At 41.5% G+C, this 24,382-nt stretch overlaps 1 protein-coding gene and 1 long non-coding RNA gene across 2 annotated transcripts in view; one reads left to right on the top strand and one right to left on the bottom strand.

Annotated features, from left to right (window-relative positions):
- Positions 1-6,779: 6,779 nt before the first annotated feature.
- On the bottom strand, positions 6,780-18,733 carry IL11 (interleukin 11). The gene is made up of 5 exons (XM_068242204.1): positions 18,580-18,733; positions 16,199-16,362; positions 13,399-13,485; positions 8,401-8,559; positions 6,780-6,974 (listed from the first exon to the last, which is right to left on the bottom strand). The coding sequence occupies exons 1-5, from the start codon at positions 18,731-18,733 to the stop codon at positions 6,807-6,809; spliced, it is 732 nt and encodes a 243-aa protein (XP_068098305.1). The 3' UTR covers positions 6,780-6,806.
- Positions 18,734-19,576: 843 nt separating this feature from the next.
- LOC137521600 (uncharacterized) overlaps positions 19,577-24,382 on the top strand; it is a 43,535-nt gene continuing 38,729 nt past the window's right edge. The window contains exon 1 of the long non-coding RNA XR_011022162.1: positions 19,577-19,683. This is a non-coding gene — a long non-coding RNA (uncharacterized lncRNA). The remainder of the gene's footprint in view (positions 19,684-24,382) is intronic.

Raw genomic sequence — 24,382 nt, 5'->3', positions numbered from 1 at the left:
TACACCACAGGGGACACCAGCTGCTGTACTTCCGGTATGGGGGGGAGGTTCTCCACTCATTATAAAACCACAGGGGACACCAGCAGCTGTACTTCCGGTATGGGGGGGGGGGGGGATCTACACTGTGCACATTACTCTTTATTAAACCACAGGGGACACCAGTAACTGCACTTCCGGTATGGGGGGGGGGAGGATCTCCACTGTGCACACTACTCTTTATTATACCACAGGGGACACCAGTGGCTGCACTTCCGGTATTGGGGGGAGGATCTCCACTGTGCACACTGCTCTTTGTTACACCACAGGGGACACCAGCGGCTGCATTTCCGGTGTGGAGGGGGATCTCAACTGTGCATACTACTCTTTATTACACCACAGGGGACACCAGCAGCTGTACTTCCGGTATGGGGGGGGGGTTTCTCCACTCTTTATTACACCACAGGGGTTACCAGCGGCTGTACTTCCGGTATGGGGGGGAGGAATCTCCACTGTCCACACTGTTCTTAACTACGCCACAGGGGACACCAGCGGCTGTACTTCTGGTATGGGGGGGGGGGGGAGGTTATCCACTCTTTATTACACCACAGGGGACACCAGCGGCTGTACTTCCGGTATGGGGGGAAGAATCTCCACTTTGCACACTACTCTTTATTACACCACAAGGGACACCAGTGGCTGTACTTTCGGTATGGGGGGGGGGAGGATCTCCACTCTTTATTACACCACAGGGGACACCAGTGGCTGTACTTTCGGTATGGGGGGGAGGAAGGATCTCCACTCTTTATTACACCACAGGGGACACCAGCGCGCTGTACTTCTGGTATGGGGGGGAAGGATCTCCGCTGCGCACACTACTCTTTATTACACCACATGGGACACCAGTAACTGCAAGAACAGCACACTCTGTATTAACCTGAATATAAACTGAGACTTTATAAAAGTACAAGGCTATATGTTATTTCAAGAATTATTTTATTCAATCCAATATAAAAAGTCATTTTTTTACTTTTCATTTTACAAATAATAAATAACTGCATTACAAAATGTAATAAATTAAATAATTTACAAAAAGAATCCAAAAGTGATAACGTTTAAGCAGCCCCCCATTTTCTTGTTACACAGGGCATCTTTTATTTCTGGTACATACGAGACAATCTGAGATACCCATAGACAATGTTTCTCACACATCACCAATCAAATAGCAGTTCTATAAATGATGGACAGTGACCATGAGGCAACCAATCTCTAGTCCTCATCTACAACCAGACATGCTGGTACAGCCTGTAGATAAGAGCAGCTTCAGGAGGAATGTTTACAGTGCTGCACAGAGTATTATTAACACATGAATTCATGTTATCTGTGCTAGAATAAAAATAAACAACTTCTGTTGTAACTTTGCAGGGTCCTGTAGGACTGTAGGATGATTTACAACCTAATTAACATCTTTCACCTCTTCCATTAGGCCAAGTTCATACAAGCGTTAAAGGCGGTGGTTGGGGCGTCCATCACTCAATCTCTCTCCATTCAAATGAATGGGTAGTGCTTTCTCTTCTCATGCGCAGAGAAGTGTTTAGCATCAGCTAAACGTGCCACTGATAAAAGCTCGTCTGAACCAGCCTTATGTCACTATTCATAGAAAAAGCAGCACTGAAGGATCAGTAAACATAAATAAAGATGTTTATGTAAAACAAACAGGTATTCTTGTTGGAAGTAATATTCCCGTACCTGCACAGAAAATTATTATTATTTGGTAATGTACACTGAAAGGGCTATAATTCTATATTACCAGCTATTTTAGACTTCTGGCTCGCACTTTCATTTAAGGAAGGTGTGACAGAGACCTGCATACTTGATATTATTTACATAACTTATGGTTTGTATTTACTGATCCTTCTTGGTATCATCTAAACTGGTGAAATTATACAAGTACTGCATGATAGAATCAGCCAAGATATAAAATACTCGTTTCTTTCCTACCCCATAATTAGCCAAAATCTAAGGTATCCTAAAATACATATGTAGAAAACACTGCATTGAGGTCTTTAGCTAAAGTAAGGTGTATCTGTACTTATGAATCCAATGCTATATACTGAAATACAAGTGTTTAATAAAAGCATAGATGCTGTTTTTTTATACCAGGAATACATTTTCTTCTTCTTGTCTTCAACCAAATGAAAATTGCAGTTCAAATTAACTATTGAAGTCGTCAGTCACAGCTAAACTTGCTCACTCCCATGTGATCACTCCTCACTGCTCACTTTTGATTAATCATGTTGTCTAGATGCAGAGAAGAAAGAGAGGTTGAATAGTGATCACGTGAGAGTCAGCAGGCAGATTTGGGTGAGCTATAGGATATTTTCATGTGGCTGGGTAAGATAGAAGAAAACATTTTCATAGTAATAAAACATCATCTGTGCTTTTATTAAATGCTTCTGTTTCAGGGGCTATGACAGTGCATTTATATGATTGGATCCACTACAGGGCCACTTGAATTAAATGTTGCAGTGATGTGGAATGAATCATGGCAACCTATCACAAAGCAGATTTCATGGATTTCTGCACAAAACTGCTTACAGTCAACATAGGCTTGACACACTTATTAAATAGTGAATACTTGTAGTAATAGAACATCCCGACTGATACCTGAAATATGTTGTACACTTCCACTTTTCTCAACATGTCTATGGATTCTTACATTGGAATATAAATAGAATTTCTACAGCAAGGCCTACTGGAGCTAAGAACATGCTTTTCTCCAAAGCCTCCAAATGATAAATAACTAACACTATAAACAAATGCAATGTAACATCATCAAAAGGAACCCGAAACACCTGTGTGCAAATGCTTCTTGAAGAGTTTACGTGTATTCTGCATTCAAACACTATAATGATTCATAAGACAAAAACATTCTCTGAGATGTACCGTATTTGCATTGATTTAGCGGTATTCCACATACCCAAGTAAACCACCTGACAATAAGGCTGAAAATTACAAATAAAAGTAGTGTTTAGATAAGAAATAATGAACATTAACATTTTGAATGTTATTTGAAATGACCTCGTATAATGGCTTCTCCAGCAGAAGGCAGGGGTGGAATGTTAGACGGTTGGAATTTTTTTAGAAATAAATAAACGGAATATATGTATTGTACACAAACAGCAAACATTCTTTTCTGCGGAAACACTGGTTTGCAGTGCTAACTGGATCCAGGAAGATAGTTTGTACAGCAGAGTGAGACATTCAGCTGTTGCCCTTTACTATTTTTTGTATTTTCATTCTGGTATTAAGCCCTAGTGGAGTATTGTGGCTGTATTTGCCCCTGCAAATACAAACCATTTGTAAAGCCCTAATCCATGATATTTTTATCTTTGTTCTATATCCTCCCCCTAACTTTACAACATATTCCCACCTCAATTTCAGTGGTCATGAGATCCACCCTATCAGGCAGCTTGGATCATGCTATCCTGACACGCCCCCTCATAAACCCCTGTGCCACATGCAAGAAACAGGAAGTACCAAGTGATATGTAAGCCTGCAGGTAATGCATTCTACAATGTGGACATTGTGCTGAGAATCACTTTATGGACTGGGGAAAGCAGCGGCCCTTATTCAGTTAGCTTTTTCTTCTAAAGCTTGCCATACACTATACAATATTATTTTCCCCCTATTTGACATTCAGAGGACTAATTAGGCAAAAATTGTATTTACCCACCTTTACCCTCAAGTAGTCCATGGGCAACATTCCATGTTTGGGATACGCAGTTTTTACTGCATTTGACCTACAATATCAGTCGTAATTTCAACCATGAGAGGATTGGTGCCACGGTTCAATACTGTATGGTTAGCTTAAGTTTTATGTGATATTTTCACTCTTTATCAATAAAATGCCTTTTAAGCTACTAAGAACATACTTAATACAGAATAATTTTGACCATACTTTTTGGTATTTTTTTCAATTGCAGACAGCTGAAAAATTATATTAAAGAGAAGATTAAAAAAAAATCTCCTAGGAGGAAAAGTTAACTGAATAAGGGCCCAGTTATTTTTGTTGTTGTTGTTGTTTACTTGTCATTAGATTGTGTTAAGTTTGACATCATTATAAATGGTACACTGAGGCCAAACTGACATTGAACTAAGGACAAAGTTTTCAAGTTAAAGGGAAGGTTCAGGGAGTCTTAAAAAAAAATAAAAATCCATATCCACTTACCTGGGGCTCCCTCCAGCCCGTGGCAGGCAGGAGGTGCCCTCGCCGCCGCTCCGCAGGCTCCCGGTGGCCGACCCGACCTGGCCAGGCCCGGCTGCCAGGTCGGGCTCTTCTGCGCTCCAATCTGCGCCTCACGGGGGCGCGCTGACGTCATCGGACGTCCTCCGGGATTTACTGCGCAGGCGCAGTAGCTCTGCGCCTGCGCAGTACAGCCCGGAGGACGTCCGATGACATCAACGCGCCAGCGTGGGACGCAGAAGAGACCGTCGTTGGAGCGCAGAAGAGCCCGACCTGGCAGCTGGCCTGGCCAGGTCGGGTCGGCCACCGGAGACCACTGGGAGCCTGCGGAGCGGCGACGAGGGCACCTCCTGCCTGCCACAGGCTGGAGGGAGCCCCAAGTAAGTGGATATGGATTTTTTTTTAAGACTCCCTTAACCTTCCCTTTAAGCTTAAATTGAAAACGGAAGTAAGTTTGTCTACACTAGCCCTAAAGCTGCTCAGAAGAATGTCAAAAGCATATTTAAATATGTGTGGCTTTTACCTGCTCCTGTAGTCCTTAACACAAAAGACTATGTACACTAGCCCTAAATCATTTGATTAAAAGATTATGCACACTAGCCCTAAATCATTTGATTAAACTGGCAATACAATTTGATTATTGTTTGAATTTATAATCCACCCTGTGAATGTCTATGTTGTTTTGTCCAATAACTAATGAGTAAAAACTCAAGCTGTAAAAATTATTCATTTAAAGATTTGTTATTAATTAATTAGCAAGACATCAGACATGCACTCATCCTTTCAAAGGATCAAGGCAATTTTTTTTCTTTTTTGCAGATTTAAACAAATGTGCAATTACAAAAGCAACCACCAGGTGTCTCTAGCAGCTCATCTTGTTCTGCTGGCATTGTAGAACTGTCACAGAGCTTGGCTGAGAAAAGCCAGCTTGTTATAACAAGGCATAATATTTCTGCACATCTCTAAGTGGAAGGATTGAGTGCTGGGCTGCTTGGTGTGTCACACCCTTTCAGAACAGTCCACAAGTGAGAGGGAGAAAGAAAATAAGAGGAAAAACATAGAAGGACTGTGGACCAAACGTCAGGCTCATTAAGCAAACATAAAGTATATGAAAATCATTTATGTAATGAAGTCTGAAATGTTGTACTGTACTGTGTTTCTGCAGTGCCAAAGATCTTTTTTTTTTAAATAACCTGAGAGACACTTTGTGAAACTGAATTTAAAGGGGTAATAAAGTAAAGCCGAGGGTAGCTGGAATATCCTTTGAAAAATAAATTCAGTAATTATAGTTTAGACAAACTAACATACGTTTATCCATTCAAGCAAATGATTAATGCACTATTGTAAGTGAGTGACAGGGCTTCTTTACAACTCAATCAGGGCAGTTCCTTCCTAAAGGGAGACAGGCCATAATAAAAACAAAAACTTATGACAGGCTTAAACATTTCCAATTGTATCATACACTCTAATGCAAAGAATAAATATTTGGTTGGCAGCATCACTTTAAATATCTAGCAGCTAGAGTAAGTGGGTGGTCCACAATAGGCCATGTTTTCAACGAATAAGCATATTTTTCCCCTTGCATTTTTGTAGCCTTTGCTTAAAAAAAAAAAAAGACAAAAAGTTGCGTTGTTTTTGTTCCCAATACCTGACATGTAAACGGCGAACACTTTAAGGGAATCTGAAGTGAGAAAAGTATATAGATACCCTATTTATTTCCTTTTAAACAATACCAGTTGTCTGGCAGTTCTGTTGATCTATTTGACTGCATTAGTGTCTGAATCACACCAGAAACAAGCATGCAGATAAAAATGCCAGAAACAGCTGATCTGCATGCTTGCTCAGGGTCTATGGTTAAAAATACAAAAGGCAGATTATCAGCAGGACTGCCAAGCAACTGGTTAATTAAATATGTGTGGTAGCCTCCATATACTTCTAACTTCAGGTGTCCTTTAAATACATGGAATTGAGGCAAAAGATCTCAAATTCACCACTTTAAAATATGTAAAAAAAACTTACTTAAATAGAACAATTACAAATACATTATGATAAGAAACCAGCCAAAAGCTCTTGAGGTCAGGCAACCAATCAGAAAAAAAAATGACAGAAATCAGTATCTACTTTTTTCCAACGGTAACAAACACAATTCTTTAAATATTAAACTGGGAAATAAATAAATAAATAAATAGTTGACACTATAAATAGGAATTATATATCACCACCTTACTACACTTAAAAAAAATGAAAAGAAAATTGTAGAGTCACCAGACAATTCCCATAATTCAGGTGCAGTAGGAGGAGAGAGGCAACTGTGTTTTGAAAGATCCAGAGATCTGACTCAATGAAAAGGAATGTTTTTTTTTCTACATCAGGCAGGCTGGGTTGGTCTCATTGCAACACAGTGGCCCGCGTACGTATGGAAATGCCACCGGTGAGTTGGGCGCAGAGTAGGCCGAATTGTGGCAGCGGACTATAGCATTGCAGCTATAGCGGCACCCAACTCAGGCGCTATGCGGCCGCATGTGTGCCCCCAAACAACCTGCTTCGCAGTGGCCCATCCTGAGGTGTAGATCTGATAAAGTCTTTACAATTTGTTCTTCATCACTACCAAGGCTCGTGTTGCGTAGTCCAAGAAGAGGTGGAAATGGTGGAAAATGGCGTGGCCAGTTTGGACTACTCCCCACTGGGAGGTGGTAGTGGGAAGCTGTGGCAGTGGTGAATCACTGGCCCGGGCAATGTTTAGTTTTGCCATCTGTAAGAAATAATAACATCATTAAGTATAGTGCTGGATTATAGTAGGGGGGTCATCTAATAAGTAGCCTAGGATCCCAAATGCCAAATAGACCTAGATCACTGATAAAGAGATCAAGATTGACGTAGGAGACCAGGAAGGCTTCCTGAGTGGAAACTAACTGGATGTAACGCTCTAGTTCTCTGAATATAACAGGAAAAAAGAACCATACAGTAGTAATTGAACACTAAAACAGTAAACTTAAGCTAGCTTACAGAGGTCAATAGCACCCTGGTGAAAGATCAAAAAGTAAGTTGCAGTTGATGTATAACAGTTGACTTTAGCAGAAATCTGATTAAAAATAATGTTAGCTTGATTCTGTTCTATGTAATGCAGGCTATGGGCCCGACAAGCTGTTCAGCCTCTCGTGTGAAAGGGGCCTCAGTGTTCTCCCCAGAATTTTTTTCCAGCCGGGTGGCATGAAAAAGTAACCGGGTGGGGCAAAATGAGAGAATGCTGGGCTGGTGCTTCTGTGCCCAACTCTGCTTATATCATAGGAGGAGATGAGCCGATGACAGCCGGGTGCTCATCAAAATTAGCCGGGTGGAGCACCCAGCTAAAAGAGCCTGGGGAGAACACTGGGCCTTAGAGCTGGATGGGTGAAAAACAATCGTGCAGCATGGCTCATGTGACCACATGGCAAAACGAAAAATACAGGTATTTAAAGACTTTTAAAGATTTGTTGGTACTAGGAACAACTAGGGTTTTAAAGTGAACTTAAAGCATAAAGAAAATTAAAAAGACAGATACTTCCCTAAGGAGAGGGAATGCTCTGGTTCCCAAAGAGCCTTCCTGTTGTTCTCACGGTCCCCTTGTTCCAGCAATGTCTCCCCCGTTAGCAGTTTCCAACCGATGAGTCGAAGACTGCTCTCTTCTGCCGTAGGAGGCTTCGGAAGTCTTCAGGAGCCCAAGTGCTCCCGAAGATATCCAGCTCCGTAGTGCGCAAATGCACGAGTGCGCTCTCTCGCACATTGGTGCATGTGCAGTATGGAGCTGAATGTCACCGGGAGCGCTCAGGCTGGGGAAGACTTCTGAAGCAGGAAATTTGAATGGGAGAGACAGCGCTAGAATAAGGGAACCGTAAGAGGATTGGGAAGGCTCTACAGGACCCAGAGCCTATCTGTTTGTTTTTTTTATTCTACTTACACTTCAGGTTTGCTTTAAGGTATACTGTATCTGTAACGTTAACAGAGCAGAAACTGGTGCTTTAAACAGTTTAAATGTTCCTGGCAGCAGACAGTCAATAAATAGACACCAATAGGTTGATTTTTCACTTGAGCAATGGATATAACTCTCAAGATGCTATCTATATTCGCAAGAGATCCTGCAGCATGGAATATTCTATCATACAGTATAAAGTAGCATGCAGCATTTACTGTCTGCTCACCAAAGAATCAATTTTCTTCACCAGCTTCTCGATACGATTGTGAATGCCGATGAACTCGTGATCCATGGGACGGACAACATGTGCAGCTTTCTTCAGCCAATCAAAATGCTTCTGATATATGAAGAGCTCAGAGCTGAGCTTTGTAAGACCAGTGGGGACCTGAAAAATAATAATTCAGCGTTAAACTCTGAAAAGCTGGGCATGCGTCAGGAATTAAAACATACTGAACTTGTATTTTCCTTATAACCACTAAGTAGGAAAATGCTACATCTTGTTTTCCTTAGCGAGAAAAACAACTTCGTAGAAGCCCAAACATCTCTGCATATCTTATTTACTTGTTCTTTCACCCTACTAGCCCTTTCGTCTAACAGGAAAATGTTCCCACAAATAAATATATGCTTTAACTTTGTTTATAAGATGCAGCATGGTCCAATTCATCCACATCATGGTTCTACTGTATAGACGTTGGATTGTATTCATGATTTGCTGATCTGTTATCACATCTACAGACCACTCTGCAAATCACATCATAGCCTCCTTTTTCCTTTTACCATGGTCAGCTTGCCTCCTCTGTGTCATCTTTTCCTTCAATTTATGGTTAGCGGAGAATGCCAATGTCGTAAAGTTTTTAACATGTTTTGCATCCTTGACATTTATACATTCATGGATGTACCATAAACAGTTCTTTTAAAGAAGAGCTTTAGGCAGATATATGAAACACTTTAAAGTCCGTTTATATAATCCTTCAGCAGGGATGGAATTGCTTTTAACTGCTTCATCTGCCACACATCAACTCAAATTTGAAATCAGAATTGCAACAGAGGCCTGTGTTCTGTAAGGTCATAGATAACAGTAAACTAAACTTTTATTCACAAATCAGTGATGCGGATATTTGTGTTAAATTATTGATTTTGGTCCCGATCCTCTCATATCCTCCTTCCTCTCTCAGATTCTTTCCTCAGCAACCCAGCCATTTTCACTGAGTTCCCGTTTTTCACACAGGAAGAGTGAACGGGAGAGAGCTGCTTCTAGATTCAGCTCTCTGGTTTGTCATGTAGCTGGACTTATGGCACTGTATGAGCTATTGTACCATTTTGAGAGCTAGTTACATATACACTTTACATTTGTGTTGCTTAAAATGATATGTTCCCTAGCCTCCCCTCCTGCAAAAGGCAATGGATGAGCAGCACAACTAGGCAATGTACATTGTTGAAAAGGAAATAAATATGTCAGTCTCCACTAGGGTGCAGCCACTAGGGTGCGCTCTATAGGCAGTATCAGTGTGAAGGAGTTTTGCCCAAGGTCTCTTACTGAATAGGTGTTGGCTTAGTGAACAGGAAGAGCTAAGATTCAAACCCAGATCTCCTGTGTCAGAGGCAGAGCCCTTAACCAGTACACTATCCCGCCACTGCTAGACTCTCCAGCCACTACACCTCTTCAACCACCCATGAAGGAAAGCCAGAGTTGTGATTTACAGAGCATTTGTTAGATTCCCATAATGTAAATGTAGACTGACCATGTCTTTAGCCATTTGGATGGACTTTTCCTACTATCTCAGCTGGTCAGCATGGGTTAAAAAAATATCGCTCCACAACTGCACGTTCATGCATCAAGGCAAATGTTTCATAAATGGTGTTAATATCAGCTTTGAAACATTCCTTGATGAGATGCCAATTCCCATGAGGCCAGAGTGTGGAACACTTTTATTACATTAGAAATTGCTAAACTAAGTTGGGAATTATTCCCATGCTTCCAGTGTGCGCATGGAAATTAAGCCGACACAGTGATACATTCATTTGGTGGAAATGAAAAAAAATGCTGGCAGATGAAGGGTTATTTTGTTTCAAGGCATAAGGAGAAACTGACTCAAACACATGGAAAATCTTAAGGCACAGGGCCCTATTTTAAAAATGGTTTGCGTTTCTCCATGGCTAAGACTAATATGGGAAAAGTGGCACAGAAGGAATGAGTCGCAGATCAGGCAGTAAGAACTGGGCTGAAAGATCGTCCAGGTTTATTTAATAAGGCGATGCAAAGAGAAGCAACGATGTGCAAAGTACAGTAACCATAACAACTACTCAGATGTTGGTTTTCTACAGTTATTGAAAAAGAGCTACTGATTAGTTGCCATGGGTTACTGCATTGCACATACTGGTTCCTCATGACCGAAGCAGGCCATTTGGGCACACGCTCACTGCCAAGTTGCACCTGACCTGGGCGCCGCCATAGACGTAATGCTATTACGTCTAGAGCGGTGCAGCGGGATTTACAGTGTAATTCGGGTGACAGCGATATTAGCCGGACCCCTAAATACTTTTCCCTGTGAGTTGCTATGGCTCAGAGAGGGAATAGTATTCAATGCCACCCGGAATCTGCATCCAACTTACCAGGCGGTAAGCACATACGTACTCCCTGGATGCCTATGGTGCGTTGTGTAATTGTTCGGCAGCATCTTGCTGCAGGGCATGCGGATACACTGACAGTATATTATTTCTAGTAATTAGCCTTGTATAAGATGATAAAGTAGAAAAAGTAATATTAACAGATGTATATGGATCTGCTCTTTCCACATCCCAAGTTCTCTATGCACAGCTCAAAAGGCTATGCTCCAGGCATAGATCCAGAAGATAGGCACCAAAAAACCAAGCTGTGAGTTAAAGAATGAATACGTCTAGTATGACTACCTTATTCTGTCATTGTATCAGCTTCGTGTACTCCCCTGCACACTCTGCGCTTTTATGGGGAGGGGCAGGGCTCCGCAGTGACCAAGTGAGTGTCTCATATATTAAACAGTGCAGTCAAGCTAGCAATGGGAGCATGATGACTTGTTGATTGGTTCTTAACACTGTCTAATCGTTGTACTTATTGAGGGGCTTTCAAAGGCTGCTGGGGCACACCATCCATGGTATAATCTAGGTGGATACCTTGGGCCTTCTCCCCCCTATAGTCTCGCCTTATCAAGCTGGTAGTTTGTCTATGGTCCATAAAATTCTATGGTCCATATTCACCTTAAACCATCTGTATGCCTAGAAGCATTCAGTAGTGTAATTGCTTTGAACCATGATTCTACCCCTAGTTTCTCAAGTAAGGCAGAGATACAGTTTGTGAACAATTCCTGCTTTATGAAGATGTTTTGCAGTGTAATTTTGCTCTGACCACAAGATGTCAGCCTAGCTCATTGTCTCTCCTCTTGTGTTCAGCTGTGCGTGTCCATGCAAAGTTCACATCATCGGAGATTTCACTCTTATTTTCATTTGGGGATGTATTGTTTTGACTATTTTCCTCTTGTGATTTTAGATGCGCACTTGCATCATACACCCGGAGATGACAGGAAACGGAGACAGGAAATCATTCCTACTCCTCTGCTTGCTCGGATGAACATTGCTTATGAATTGTGGGAGGTTTGCTAAGCATTGATTTCCTGAGGTCAGGAATTGCGCAGGAAGACCCGTGTTTGCGAGTTGTTTCCAAAAGCTTCCAGCTGTCGATGACATCAAGCTCTTTGAACTTGTCATTCCATGCAAAATATATCACATGCTCCTGTGACATCATCTACTTATGCAGGACAAGTTGCCCCAAATGGCTAATTACTGTCAAACTTCAGTGACACAGCTTAATCTGTGAGTGTCATTTTCTTCTGAGCATGATATCATTTTACAGACATAATATCTTCAAAATAAGAATGGTCTAATGCGCTACATGATTAATTACAGCGTAACCTTTCTCACTTCACTGTATTTATTTCCAAGTTGTACAGTTTCCCAGCACTCTGATTTGCTGGTAACTCATCAGCTCACGTCACAGATAAGTTTTGCCACTTAAAAAAATATCAGTTTGGAAAGTCATTTACCATCAGGCAATTGTTGACTTAGATGACATAATTACCAGGCAGATTCTTATAAGATCCTACTACATTTATATATCTAAGAGTTTTTAGCAGGGTATGACCTAAAACCCATGCATGGGAACCGGTTTTTATAAATGTACTGTTTGGGAAACTATTTAAGACTTTTTATTATGAATTTGCATATAAAAAACCTTTTGCTTTAAAAATGTAAAATATCTGATTCAGCCGTTCACGTGTTTTTCTCCTCCCCGTCAGTCAAAGCTCTTTGATCAATACAATGAGGTAGTCCACATGGGGAGGGGGGGGGGGGGGGTACATTTATTCTTTCTGCTGACAGTCTTTCTAGTGGGCACCAACTGACTGGGAAAGGGAAGGAGACGAGGGATGTGGACGTTGGTGGTGTGGAGATCAGAACCAGCAAAGTGCTGCACCAAGTATTTCATTTCTAATTGCAAAAGAAAAGTAAAGTTAAAAAATGTGTGTATTAAAAATGCTGTATAGTTCCTATTAAATGCATATATTGAACCTATTACATAAATGGAGAATGGAGCTATAACTAAAGCAAGTTAGTGGAGTGTGTGTGTGTGTGTGTGTGTGTGTGTGTGTGTGTGTGTGTGTGTGTGTGTGTGTGTGTGTGTGTGTGTGTGTGTGTGTGTGTGTGTGTGTGTGTGTGTGTGTGTGTGTGTGTGTGTGTGTGTGTGTGTGTGTGTGTGTGTGTGTGTGTGTGTGTGTGTGTGTGTGTGTGTGTGTGTGTGTGTGTGTGTGTGTGTGGCAATGACTATTGCTATGGCTTTGGCATCTGTCTTTTGCCTGCCTTGTCACTTGACAATGCAACAACACAACCTAAATACTGACCCTTACTCTTCCAGCTGCCCAACCTAAACAGTACTTGCCCTTTCTGCAGTATGTTTACTGACTGACTACACTCTTGTTCATCATTTGAGTTCTTCCAGCGTGGGCCCAATGTGAGCTTTGACCTCATGGTGCTCAGTAGTGCAAATACTGGCATATGGTGTTGTGAGTTTACATTAGTTGGTTAACTTAATAATGAACTTCTGTAACTTTTCAGCTGGTTTTGCTTTTAAGATGTGCATTAATATTTCTCACAGTTTCCAAAATAAATTAACAGTCCTATAAAAAGATTTAGTTACCTGAATAGTAGACAGCTCTGCTGCATTGTGGGTCAGTACTGGTAAACTTTCCAACTTGTGGTCCCCTTCATATGGGTATTTGGATTTCTGAAAAACAGATACAAAGTAAACATAAGCTTTACAATAAGCTACAGTCACTAATGTTACATAATGGCAATGGTAAGAATAATATAATAAGGGTACACTCTAATAATTGTGCAGCTTGTTGACAAAGCCTTAATATTGTTTTTTTTTACACAGGAAGTCCATCATATTAGCCCAGATCCAGCAGGAAAATTAAACCAAATGAAAGCTTTTTTTTTTTTTTTTAGGATTTCCATACATTTCAACAGAATACCCAAGCAGCTTAGGGTGACCCAAAACTAATAGGGAGGTATAGGGGACTAAAAGAGACAGAAAAGCCCTCCTACTATAAAGCCAATGCTCAGTGTAGTTTGCCTTCGTAAAACAGAACTACTTTGTACAGCACCATGGAATATGTTGGCGCTTTATAAATCAATAATAATCATAATAATTTGCGATAATTCAGCTTTAATTGAGTGACTGTGGTCTCCCACAATGCATCACTACTGCATATGCAAGCCTGGCTTCAGGGGCATAAAGAGATAATTTGCATATTCGGTAGTGTTGCATTGTGGGAGACCACAGTGGCACCTTTAAAGCTGAATTATTGCAAATGCCTTTTGTTTTAAGAAGGCAAACTGCACTGAGCATTTCATGGAAGACCTTTTTTCTATATAGGTTATTATGCTGAGGCTAATCTTATAGAGCAGAGTGGAAGTTTTGAGTTTAGTCCCACTTTAAGTTATTTTAAGCACACTAACATTTTAAGCAATGACAGTTTTTAAAATAGGTGAATGGTGCTACTGCACAGATGCTTTGCAAGTGTTTTTAGTCATGTTGTGTAGAGTCCTCAGTGTCTACACAAAGGTGTGCGCATATTTATAACCCATTCATGTCAGGCTCATCATCATGTCATCCCAAGGTCACAGGCGTGTCACATGCGGCTGTTTCATGTTCTCATGCATATATAGAGGCCTCATCAGTTTTTACGATTATGCATTATAAAGTGCATGTTTCCATTTTGCTGGCTGAGCTGTACTTCAGGCCTTGTTCGTGCTGAAGTGGTGGTTGTAGTAGAATTACAGCTCTGGCTGCATGGAAAGAAGGTAAATTGTGTGCACCACAGACTGCAGCTTATACTCTGCAAGCCACATCTGGCTCTCTAGGAATAGCCATCTGTTTCACAGGCTGCCCCAGGAGCACAGAGAGACTTCTTCAAGGTCTGCCCTGAACAAGCACGGGCTCTTTCCACCGCAGCATCTATGTTTAGATCTGAAGAAATACTTTTGTATGCTTAAACTAGCTTGGTACCTATTGTAATGTTACCGCTACCAGTTCAGGAACAGTTTATTATATGTATTTTTAAGACAAGACAAATAACATTTATATTGTGCTTTTCTCCTGGCGGATTCAAAGTGCCAGAGCTGCAGTTACTACGTGCGCTCAGTAGGCAGTAGCAGTGTTAGGGAGTCTTGCCCAAGGACTCCTTACTGAATAGGTGAATAGGTGCTGGCTTACTGAAAAGGAAGAGTTGAGATTCGAACCCAGGTCTCCGGTGTCAGAGGCATTACACTATCCAGCCACAGTGACTGAAAATGTAATCAGTTATGCATGTTATGTTCCACAAAGACCAGTGTAGCCTTTGGAAAACAGAAAAGGGAACTTTTTGTTCAGAGATACTCATGGACTGACAGCTGCATGCTCTTTCCCAGCCAGCTTTTTAATCAGTCGCAGAGAGAGTTCAGTACAGTCCCATTTTCAGTCTAGTCAAGTTTTGGTAAGACAAGAAAAAATGGTGTCTAAGAGCGACATTATTTATGTTTATCCGTGGAGGACTTCTCCTTTGCTTGTGATGAAGTCACTGAAGGCTCCTTACTGCAGCTGTGACAAACATTTGATATAAACTGTATAAACAAATGAACACTCAAGACCTGCTAGGTCTTATAGACTAGCTCGTTTAAAAAACAGTCAGACCAGAAGAAAAATACATATATTGAAACAAAGGTATTAAATAATAGCACAAACACTGCTTATTACCCTGAATATATGTTCTCCTGTACAATCCAGCTATTTGGAAATCCTAAAGATCTAATTGATTAACTTATTACTAAGTAGTCTAGTCACAGCTGTATTGGGGTCTCCCCCCTAATCATGCCTCATCCCTCTCTTCTGATGACTCATGCTGTCTAGGTGAAAAGAAGACAGTATGATTTTCCAGAAGACTGGAGGGAAGCAGAGCTGGGACAAGGTCCTTCAGCACCCAAGGCTGAGACAAAAAGTGCGTCCCTCCGCCCCAGCCGTCACACACTGATTGCTACTAGACTAAGAGGCGCCCCAGGGCCCCCAACCTCCCCAATACCTTAATCTCTAGTTATCTGACTTGCAGTCACTGCCATGTATCCCCTTTTCCTATTTCTTTCTGCTTCAAACACAATTGGGAGTGACAACTGAATGAATTGTGTGCCCCCTCCTACACTGCGCCCTGAGGCTGGAGCCTCTCCAGCCTCTGCCTCGGCCCGGCCCTGGAGGGAAGACGTGACCGCATGCAAATCAGAAAGCAAGCTTGAGTGACCAGCAGGAATTTTTTTGCATGGTGAAATAATAAGAAAAGATGTTCAGGTAAAAACTAGTGTAGGTGCAGTTTTGTAACACCTCTGTTTCAGGGTATAAATGTGTATTCATAGGCATGGATCCATGACAGGGTCACTTTAAACAGTGGCATGAATATAATACTTACAAAGCTGGTGTAGAGATGTTTGGTGTCATTCAAAAGATGTTTAGCCATGTGTAGGATGCTGTCAAATTCTGCCTTAGAATCTGTAGGCTTTGGTTTCAGGAGAGGAAGGGACCATACTCCTTCACACACGCTCACAATAGCTAGAGCTATCTGGTACAAACAGCCTGCAAAAATGGAAGAAAAACAAAAACAATTTTAGAGCAAAAGAAAATGCATACATATGTTTTATTCTCCAGTACCATGTTTACCTTTCGCTTAATACTTTCACTATGAATGCAATGCTAAGCTCTTCATTATAATTGTTTTCCTTATGTTTGCGCTCTTTTCTCTCTGTCTGTTTGCATGAGTGCCAATTATTGTGAGGAAGGACTGCCGTTGTCTGGAATTATGCATGAAATTCTTTGTCATAAGTGGTCCTCCTAGGCTAATTTCTATTTCCTGAACAATACAAGAAAACGTTGCTTAAGAAAAGTCTGTCATTCAAATTAATGGTTGTTACAGTTAAACTAGATCTCCACATAAGACTTTTCAGCTGGAAAGAGGGAGGAATAAGAGTTAAAACCATTGCCATAGTGGTCATCTTGCCTGAACCGTGTCAGGTGTTATTTTTCTTCACTTCCTGTTTCTTGAGTCCTCGCCACAGAAAACTGGAAATGAGGAAACTCCAGTGCAGACTACTTCTGCTGGCTGAAGCATCACTTGTGATTGTTTTGGCTGACACACAGCCAGCTGCCTGTGACAGGTTATGCGTAGTCACTCATCTGAGCAGAATGTACTATCCTCTGGGGATCATCCTCTGGATGAGAAGCAGAAGGCTTCTGGAGCTAAATTGAGATTTAGCCCTTCCAAATTGTTATTGCCCCAGTGTTTTGATAGGCACAGAAGATGGGGTGTGACTGTACCGACCTCAAACTAACAGCTGGAATGATTGTTTAGGCCTGCAAAAGTTTAATGTATGTGTGTACATATCTTTAATCTGTCCAATGGTAATATAAGGCAGCAGTGAAAATTAGCGAAAGCATCTTCCCCACATTGTAAGACAAACTTCTTTGTTACTGACTGTTTTAGGAGTCAGATTTCTCATTAAAATAACAAAGCTCATATCTGAAACTAAATACCCTCCGGCAGATGCAGCCAGATGGATTGGAAATTGATCGCCACCGACGAACTATCGTTTTACCTTCTATCTGGCCGCATCTGCAATCTTCGTTTGCCGGGGTGGAAACGAACAATCGTGCAAGTCAATGAAGATCGTAACGATCCTCAACGACTTAATCGGACCTGTCGGTCATTCAAAAACGAACGATCATAGGTGTCACATGTCTGTCAACATGGGTTAATTAATTTTTGTTAAACTCAATCTATGGTGGCGTAAAGGCCAGCAATCGATGGTAAACGCATTGAGATGAACCCTGCCATTCATGAAAATGTGTGACATGGTGGATCCCTGTGGTATACGCTGTACACAGCCATCGGCAGTTGCCTGTCTGCAGTTCCCCTAACAATGTCTTCTACTGCACAGATAAAGCTGACAGCTGTCAACAAGTCTGCCAACCCTTACAAGCTCACTGGAATTCTGGGATTACTGCAAAATAATAAATAACTGCAGTTACTTGTAAATCTGCTTCAAGGCAAAAAAAAAAAAAAAACCTAAGTTGTGACTTATCCTTAAAGACACTTTGGGTATCTAAATAAAGTCTGGCTGTGGAAAGCCCTCCTCAAATATGTATGAAAGTGGAAATATAGGTATCACAATTATTCCCACTAGATTGACAAAGCACATTGCCAGGTTCCCTGCTGAAGGCTGACTCTCTGCTAAAGTCTATGCGTTGCTAGCTGTCCAATATATACAGTTATCTTCAGGAAAAAAGCTGTGTAAATAGCCGAACTATGGAATCACTGATCTAGCCAGGCCTTGATTTGCAGAAGTAAAAAAATAACATTACCAAATATATTTTTAATTCTATATTTTTTTTTCATAATGCCTAGGACGAATTCATTTTGAAATATTTTGATACAAGTTAGTGGAAAGCCCATGGATATACCGTAGGCAAATATCATGATAAAAGGACCATGTCAGATTGAAAGTCTCACTTGGTCAGGTCTAACTAATAAGGGACTTGTGCCATAACCACTGTTGTAAACATGCCACCTAATTAAAAGAGAAAGAGGTGTGTGGGCCATGCTGTTTATTTAAGTGGTCTAGAACAGCTGGGTAACAGAATATTGGCCGTCATCCACCCAGAATGCAACTTTCCTCTTACACTGTGGGGAACACCGAAGAAGTAGAAAATCTTATAAGTAGGTAACGTAACATTTTAATGGCATATTAATAAGGACACCGTTTTCCTAAATGCCCAAGCTATGACATCCTATTTTACAAGGAAGATCCATCAACACTTCATATCCTGGAGTCACCAGGACTGCATCTGGCATGCATTTTATTACTGAGCCACCACTCTGATGGCCAGACTCACTGATGGAGAGGAAGGTGAGGTAAGATCTATGGGTAGAGCTTGACTTTGAACCGCTCATTACCCTAGCAATGTCACGTTACTTAGACACCGAGGGTCACGCTAATTATGCAACGTGCGGTACACTGTCAGCGTTAGTTACGGTAAAATAGCAGTGCGGTACCTACACATGGCAATCTTACTGCAGGTTAGCGAATCAGGGCCATGGAATTGGAGACATGGGAGACACCAAGTTTGTCAGTGGATTAATTCAAGAATGAAAAATGAGCTCCTGCTTTGTGCATCTAACACTAAGCTCACAGCAAGATGGGGAGTTTCTAGGAGGTCCATACTCCCACAAAGATAGTACAGATTCCAAACTTGTAAAGAAGAATACATTCAGTTTCAGTCAGTTTTAGTAATTCACCGCTGGCTGCAAATGAAAATGAAAGCTACTTTTTTGATACCATTCATTTTATAGATTCTTTTTGTGGTAATTTTCAGTGGAAGCTGAGTTCCCCTTTAACAGAACATCCTATAAAATAGCTCAGCACTTATTACGGAACTGTTATCCAAATCAGCTTTTATTGTACAGTTGTGCCTGAAAGTCATTTAGCTCTATGGGAATAATGGAGCAATGAATGAATGGACAGTCTTTTGTCAAGCTTTGTTTTCGGCTCACCCCCTCCTGATGACGTATTTTCCTGGCAACTCTGGCTGAAAGCTCAGGCTCAGCTGCCAGATTAGACACAGGAAATAGATTTGAAATCTGTTGTTTCTCATTATTTATTTATTTGTGTCTGGTCCAGTTGGGATGAGTTATGCAACAATCATTACGCTCATGTGATATTATTCTATCCCACCCTCTGAACTCGTTGTATGTGTTCAGCCACCCCCTCTTCCTGATTCCTCCCTCCTACGCAGAGAGAGTTGACAGGATTCACAATTCACTGGCTACCTTCAGACAACAAACAGCTGAGGCAATATTTAATAGCCTGAACGTGTAAACTTGTGGTGAGCATGGATTCTGAGGTAAATACTTTGTAACTGGTAAATACTTTGCTGTAGGGCCACATACTGTAAGCTTACTTCAAAGGGCTTTTGTACTTATTGACACTTAAGGGAAAGTTACCGAAGAGGACATTTTTTTGGGTGTGCACTGATTTTTTTTTTTTTTTTTTTTATTACGTTCATTTTATGCTTCTCTCCAGGGCCAGATTTTACTGCCCAAGGGTCATTGTCACCCCTTGGAGGAAGCAGTGCACAGGACGGGGGTAACACAGGACTGGGCTTGTGGCTGCTGCAATTTACATATTTGGTAGTTTAACTGCCTAAGTGAGCCAGCCCACTGTCCACCCCTTGCTTCCTGGTGCCCTAGGCCATGGCCTTTGTGGCCTTGCTTCGAATCCGGCCATGACTATCTCTGTCACCATTTTTACCTAGTTAAACTAGAGAATGGGCTATTTATGGAGAAAAAGAGTGGCCATGTTTTCCCCTTAATCAGTGGCTACAGGATTCCTTGGGATCACCCGGATACTTGCTTGGTGTGTGTGTGTGTGTGTGTGTGTGTGTGTGCGTGCGTGCGTGCGTGCGTGCGTGTGTGCGTGTGTGTGAGACACTGGGCAGTAATGTTGGTGTTTGAATGTGGGATCCTGCATTTGGAAACCCGAACTATGCTGAACACCGCACTTTAGCACCCAAGCTAGTGGACGAGGTTACCATCCACATTGCGGTGCATGTGACTCTGATGCTTCCTCCTTCCAAGCTGGAAGGAGGAAGCAGTGGAGTCGCACAAAGTGAACCGCAAGTAAGTGTAGTCCCCATGACTCTGTCCACTGCTGTGGGTGCTGAAGTATGCTGTTTGGTAAAATTCAGGTTTTGCATATGCAGCATCCCGAATTCGAACACCAACACTACTGGGCAGCTCCATTTGGGCAATTTTATACAAAGTAGGCCTTGTCTAGAACTCCCTAAACCCCAATCACTCAATGTGTAAATAACATCTCCTTTAAATATATTTTGTGGCAGCTGTGAGCAAATTGTCAATGACCTTATTGGTTTCTTTGCCTGCATTATTTGCATCATTTCCTTTTTTAGGAACTCAGTTGAGGTTTTTAAGGTCAACACAGCATGAAATTCACTTTCACTAGAAGTCTTAGTAACTCAAAGACTAATCTGAACCAGCTATAAACATCAGTGAATCCCCTCTAGGCTATTTAAATCATACTTAAGCTCTGGAGGAGAGCCAACTATTCATATACAGTACACAGGCAGGCTAGGAGGAAGACCGTTTCCCTCCACTTGTACGTGTTTCCCAATATGATGCCCTTAATATTGCTAAAAACGCCATACACTGTAACTGATTGTTTGAGTTGCAACTCTTTAGCCATTAATAATTTTGCATTAAAACAAAAACGTGCCAAAATGTACATGATTTGCGATCTGTACAATAATATATATTTGTTTATATTAAAGAGGCACTGTAGTATCAAATAGTAGAACTCAGTAAATGATTCAGAATACTCGTTTTTTTAGTAATTTTTCTGGTTTCAGCATCAGAAACGTTTCTTATATCTATATATTGCTAAACATTGGTAAGTAACCACGCCCTCCCAGTTAAGTTTAGCCTAGGCTATTTAGCTATGCAGAAATCTTCTCCTAGAGCATTCTGGGAAATCAGGCATTATTTTTACTTGCTGCAGAGTTCTCAGAAACAAACATTCTGCAGAGCTGCACCTGACAGGAATAAAAATGTGGCCATCTGTGATAAATTTTTAGCATGCAAATCAAGGTGAGGGAAGATTATATAATGCTCAAACACTAAATCATTTATAAATGAATATTGTAAAAAATAAACAATTGTATTCAATCTCTTATTTCACCACAATTCCTCTTTTACACTCTTATATATTAATGTAATACATGTTGGGCCCGATCTAATTCAAGTTTTCTTGTAGCTGATATTTTCACATCTTTTTAACAAAATGCCTTTTAAGCCTCCAGCAAGTAAGAAAATACTCAGAATATTTTAGACAGTACTCCGTCACCTACTTTATGGTACTTTTTCATTTGCAGAGTGCTAGAAAAGTTATTTTATAACAGATGATGAAAAATTATATCCTGAGGGAAAACTTAGAAGAAACAATTAATTGGATCAGGCCCATTGTGAGCAGGCCCTGTCCACCCATGATGCCAAGTGAGGTGACTTCCTCAGGCAGCAGAAGTCGGGAGCAGCACCAGGCAGAAACAGGAAGTGAAGAGAGTGCCTGGCCAACCTATACTGGGGGCAACTGTACCTGGCTAACCTATACTAAGGGCAACTGTACCTGGCTAACCTATACTGGGGGCAACTGTACCTAGCTACCAATACCTACCTATGCTGAGGGTGGTTTTTTTAGGGGCTCACCGCGGCTATAAGATGCAGTGCAAATTGTCGGGTGCTGTGCGATCATTCCAATTGGGGGTGGAGGGGGGGGAATATCCTCACAAGTTTGCCTCAGGGCCCTTTCGCACTAGAGGGCTTTTTCGGCATTTTAACGCCACGGCCAAAGTGAGCATTTTCCAGGTAAAATGAAAGTCCATAGACTTTCATTTTACCTTTCACATCTAACGCCGCGTTTTGGAGCGTTGCATTTCAACGCTCTCAGGCGCTTTTTCTGGGCCTACCGCGGCGTTTCTCATTACAATTGATAGTGATGTATTGGCGTTAAAACGCCTTCAAAGCGCCTGCAGACAAAACGCAGCGTTTTAGCCTTTTACCAATGCCTGTAGTGTGAAAGAGCCCTTAGGCAGTAAAAAGTCTAGAACCGGCCCTGATTGTGAGTTGCTTGGTGCTCTTAGTGCTCTTATTTAGATTTCCCTCTTTTCCAATTTATTATTGCGTATTGACAGCATTGGTGATAACGCCAACAGTCATTAAGTGGTTTCGGAATTTACGCTTTTGTAAATACAGTTAGCAGCACAGGGATTATTTTATGTCTTTCATTTTACTGAAACTTTGAAAGTTGTCACTGTAAAGTGCTGCAGTGTTATGGCTTCATTTTGCTAGCAGTCTATAACACTCCCCGAGCCCCATTCTGGATTTACCTTTTTTTCCCCTGGATGCCGTTAGATTAACGTGTAAACACATAAACGGCTAAATGTCTGGCACCAATGCATTTCTTAGGTTGGCCGGTGTCATTTTGACATTCAGTACTTAATAGGATTAACTTCCAATTACCTCTACATTACTTCCTGCCACTCACTACTGGGTCCCAGGAGGCTCATAAAGACATCCACATAGTCACTATTAAGTGCTACTAAACCTGTCTATCATAGCTGTCTCTGCACTTCAGTCAAGAGTACTCATTCAGGACCACTGCCTTGTGTTTGCTTTGCTCTTGCTGCTTACCCTTTGTGGGCTAACACATTGAAATTAATACAAATGCACAAGTATGGCGTTGTTTTCTTGGGCTGGGATGAGAACGTTTAATGTTCTATAATTTCAAATCTATGCCACTCGACAAAGGCCCAGTGTGCTGTCTAACTGTGGCTGTGAGCTGCAAAGGCTGAGTCTTGGCACAGCAGGGAGGTGTGGAAGGCCAGGATACGGATGCATATGCTAAGGCTGTGTGTGGTCTCCGTAATGGAATGACAGGCAGTTCTACTTGTCAGGATTATAGCATGGAGCACTGTGTGGGGTCACAGCAATGTAATTTTTCAATTAAGTTAGGCTTTCCCTCAACTCCGTCTTTTTTCATTGGATCTTTCTATGCCCTGTGAAAGGCAAAGTGCATTTAAAATGAATAGGCTATATGGAATGGAATATGCAGAGAGGCAGCATCCTCTTTGAAATGTATTTCACGGGATACCAGTGTTCCCAGCTCTATCCTGCTGCAATGCATACTTTACATCAGCTTTATTTATATATTTTTTGTGTTCTGCTGACTTGAATCCCAAGGGCTTCATATAGTCGTATCAGCGCATACTCTTCTGGCACCAACAAAATTGTGTCAATAATGCATCTTTAGCACTGATACTCATGTTACCTATGACATTTGGACATAAATTCATCATCACACTAAAATCATTATTAATTAGCTATCCTAAAACCTAAGGGCCCGTTCAGATCAGAAATGCGGATGGCCATGCGTGCGGAACGCGTGCGGACCGCAACGCGTACGAACGCATGGCCATCCGCATTTGTGTGCGTTGCGTGGCTGATCCCATCACTGAAAAGTGAATGGGACACCCACGCGTTTTTGCAAAATCTGCGTGCAGCATGCGTTCCCGGACCGCACAGGTCCGGAACGCATGCAGTGTGAACATCAGACATTGCACTCTATGCAATGTCTGATGTCGTGCGTTTTGGCCACTTGCACGCGTTTCCAAAACGCGGCTGGAAACGCGTGCAGTGTGAACGGGCCCTAAGTCTTAACCCTTAATTTAAGTCTGTCTTCTAGTTCTTACAGTGAACCTCAAACTAACCCTCAACCACAACCTAACCATTGTACATTCCCCACCTCAAATGCAGCTTCCAGCCTAGGCCACAGCCAATATGGCCTTTGCCTTGGTTGGCAGCTCCCTATATTAAATGGACACCTAATCATGTTCTCCAAACACTGCATGCAAAGGGAATATTCATAGACAGAAATTATGTAGTGCAGATCATTGGGAAAAAAAGATGTTTCTTTGCTGTTGACAAAAAGAATAAAACAAAGCTCAGTCTGTGACGAATATTACGAAAGTCGTG

Source organism: Hyperolius riggenbachi, chromosome 6 (assembly GCF_040937935.1).
Source record: "Hyperolius riggenbachi isolate aHypRig1 chromosome 6, aHypRig1.pri, whole genome shotgun sequence".
Taxonomy (NCBI): domain Eukaryota; kingdom Metazoa; phylum Chordata; class Amphibia; order Anura; family Hyperoliidae; genus Hyperolius; species Hyperolius riggenbachi.
The sequence above is the reverse complement of the archived record's forward strand: the minus strand, read 5'-3'. Positions and strand labels throughout refer to the sequence as shown.

Coding starts and splice junctions, on each gene's coding strand:
- IL11 (XM_068242204.1), bottom strand. CDS start 18,733: ATGAGCGGTTCAAAGTCAAGCTCTACCCATAGATCTTACCTCACCTTC. Junction 13,486..16,198: donor AACATCTCTACACCAGCTTT/GTAAGTATTATA, acceptor TCTGTTTTTCAG/AAATCCAAATACCCATATGA. Junction 6,975..8,400: donor TGAAGAAAATTGATTCTTTG/GTGAGCAGACAG, acceptor TATTTCTTACAG/ATGGCAAAACTAAACATTGC.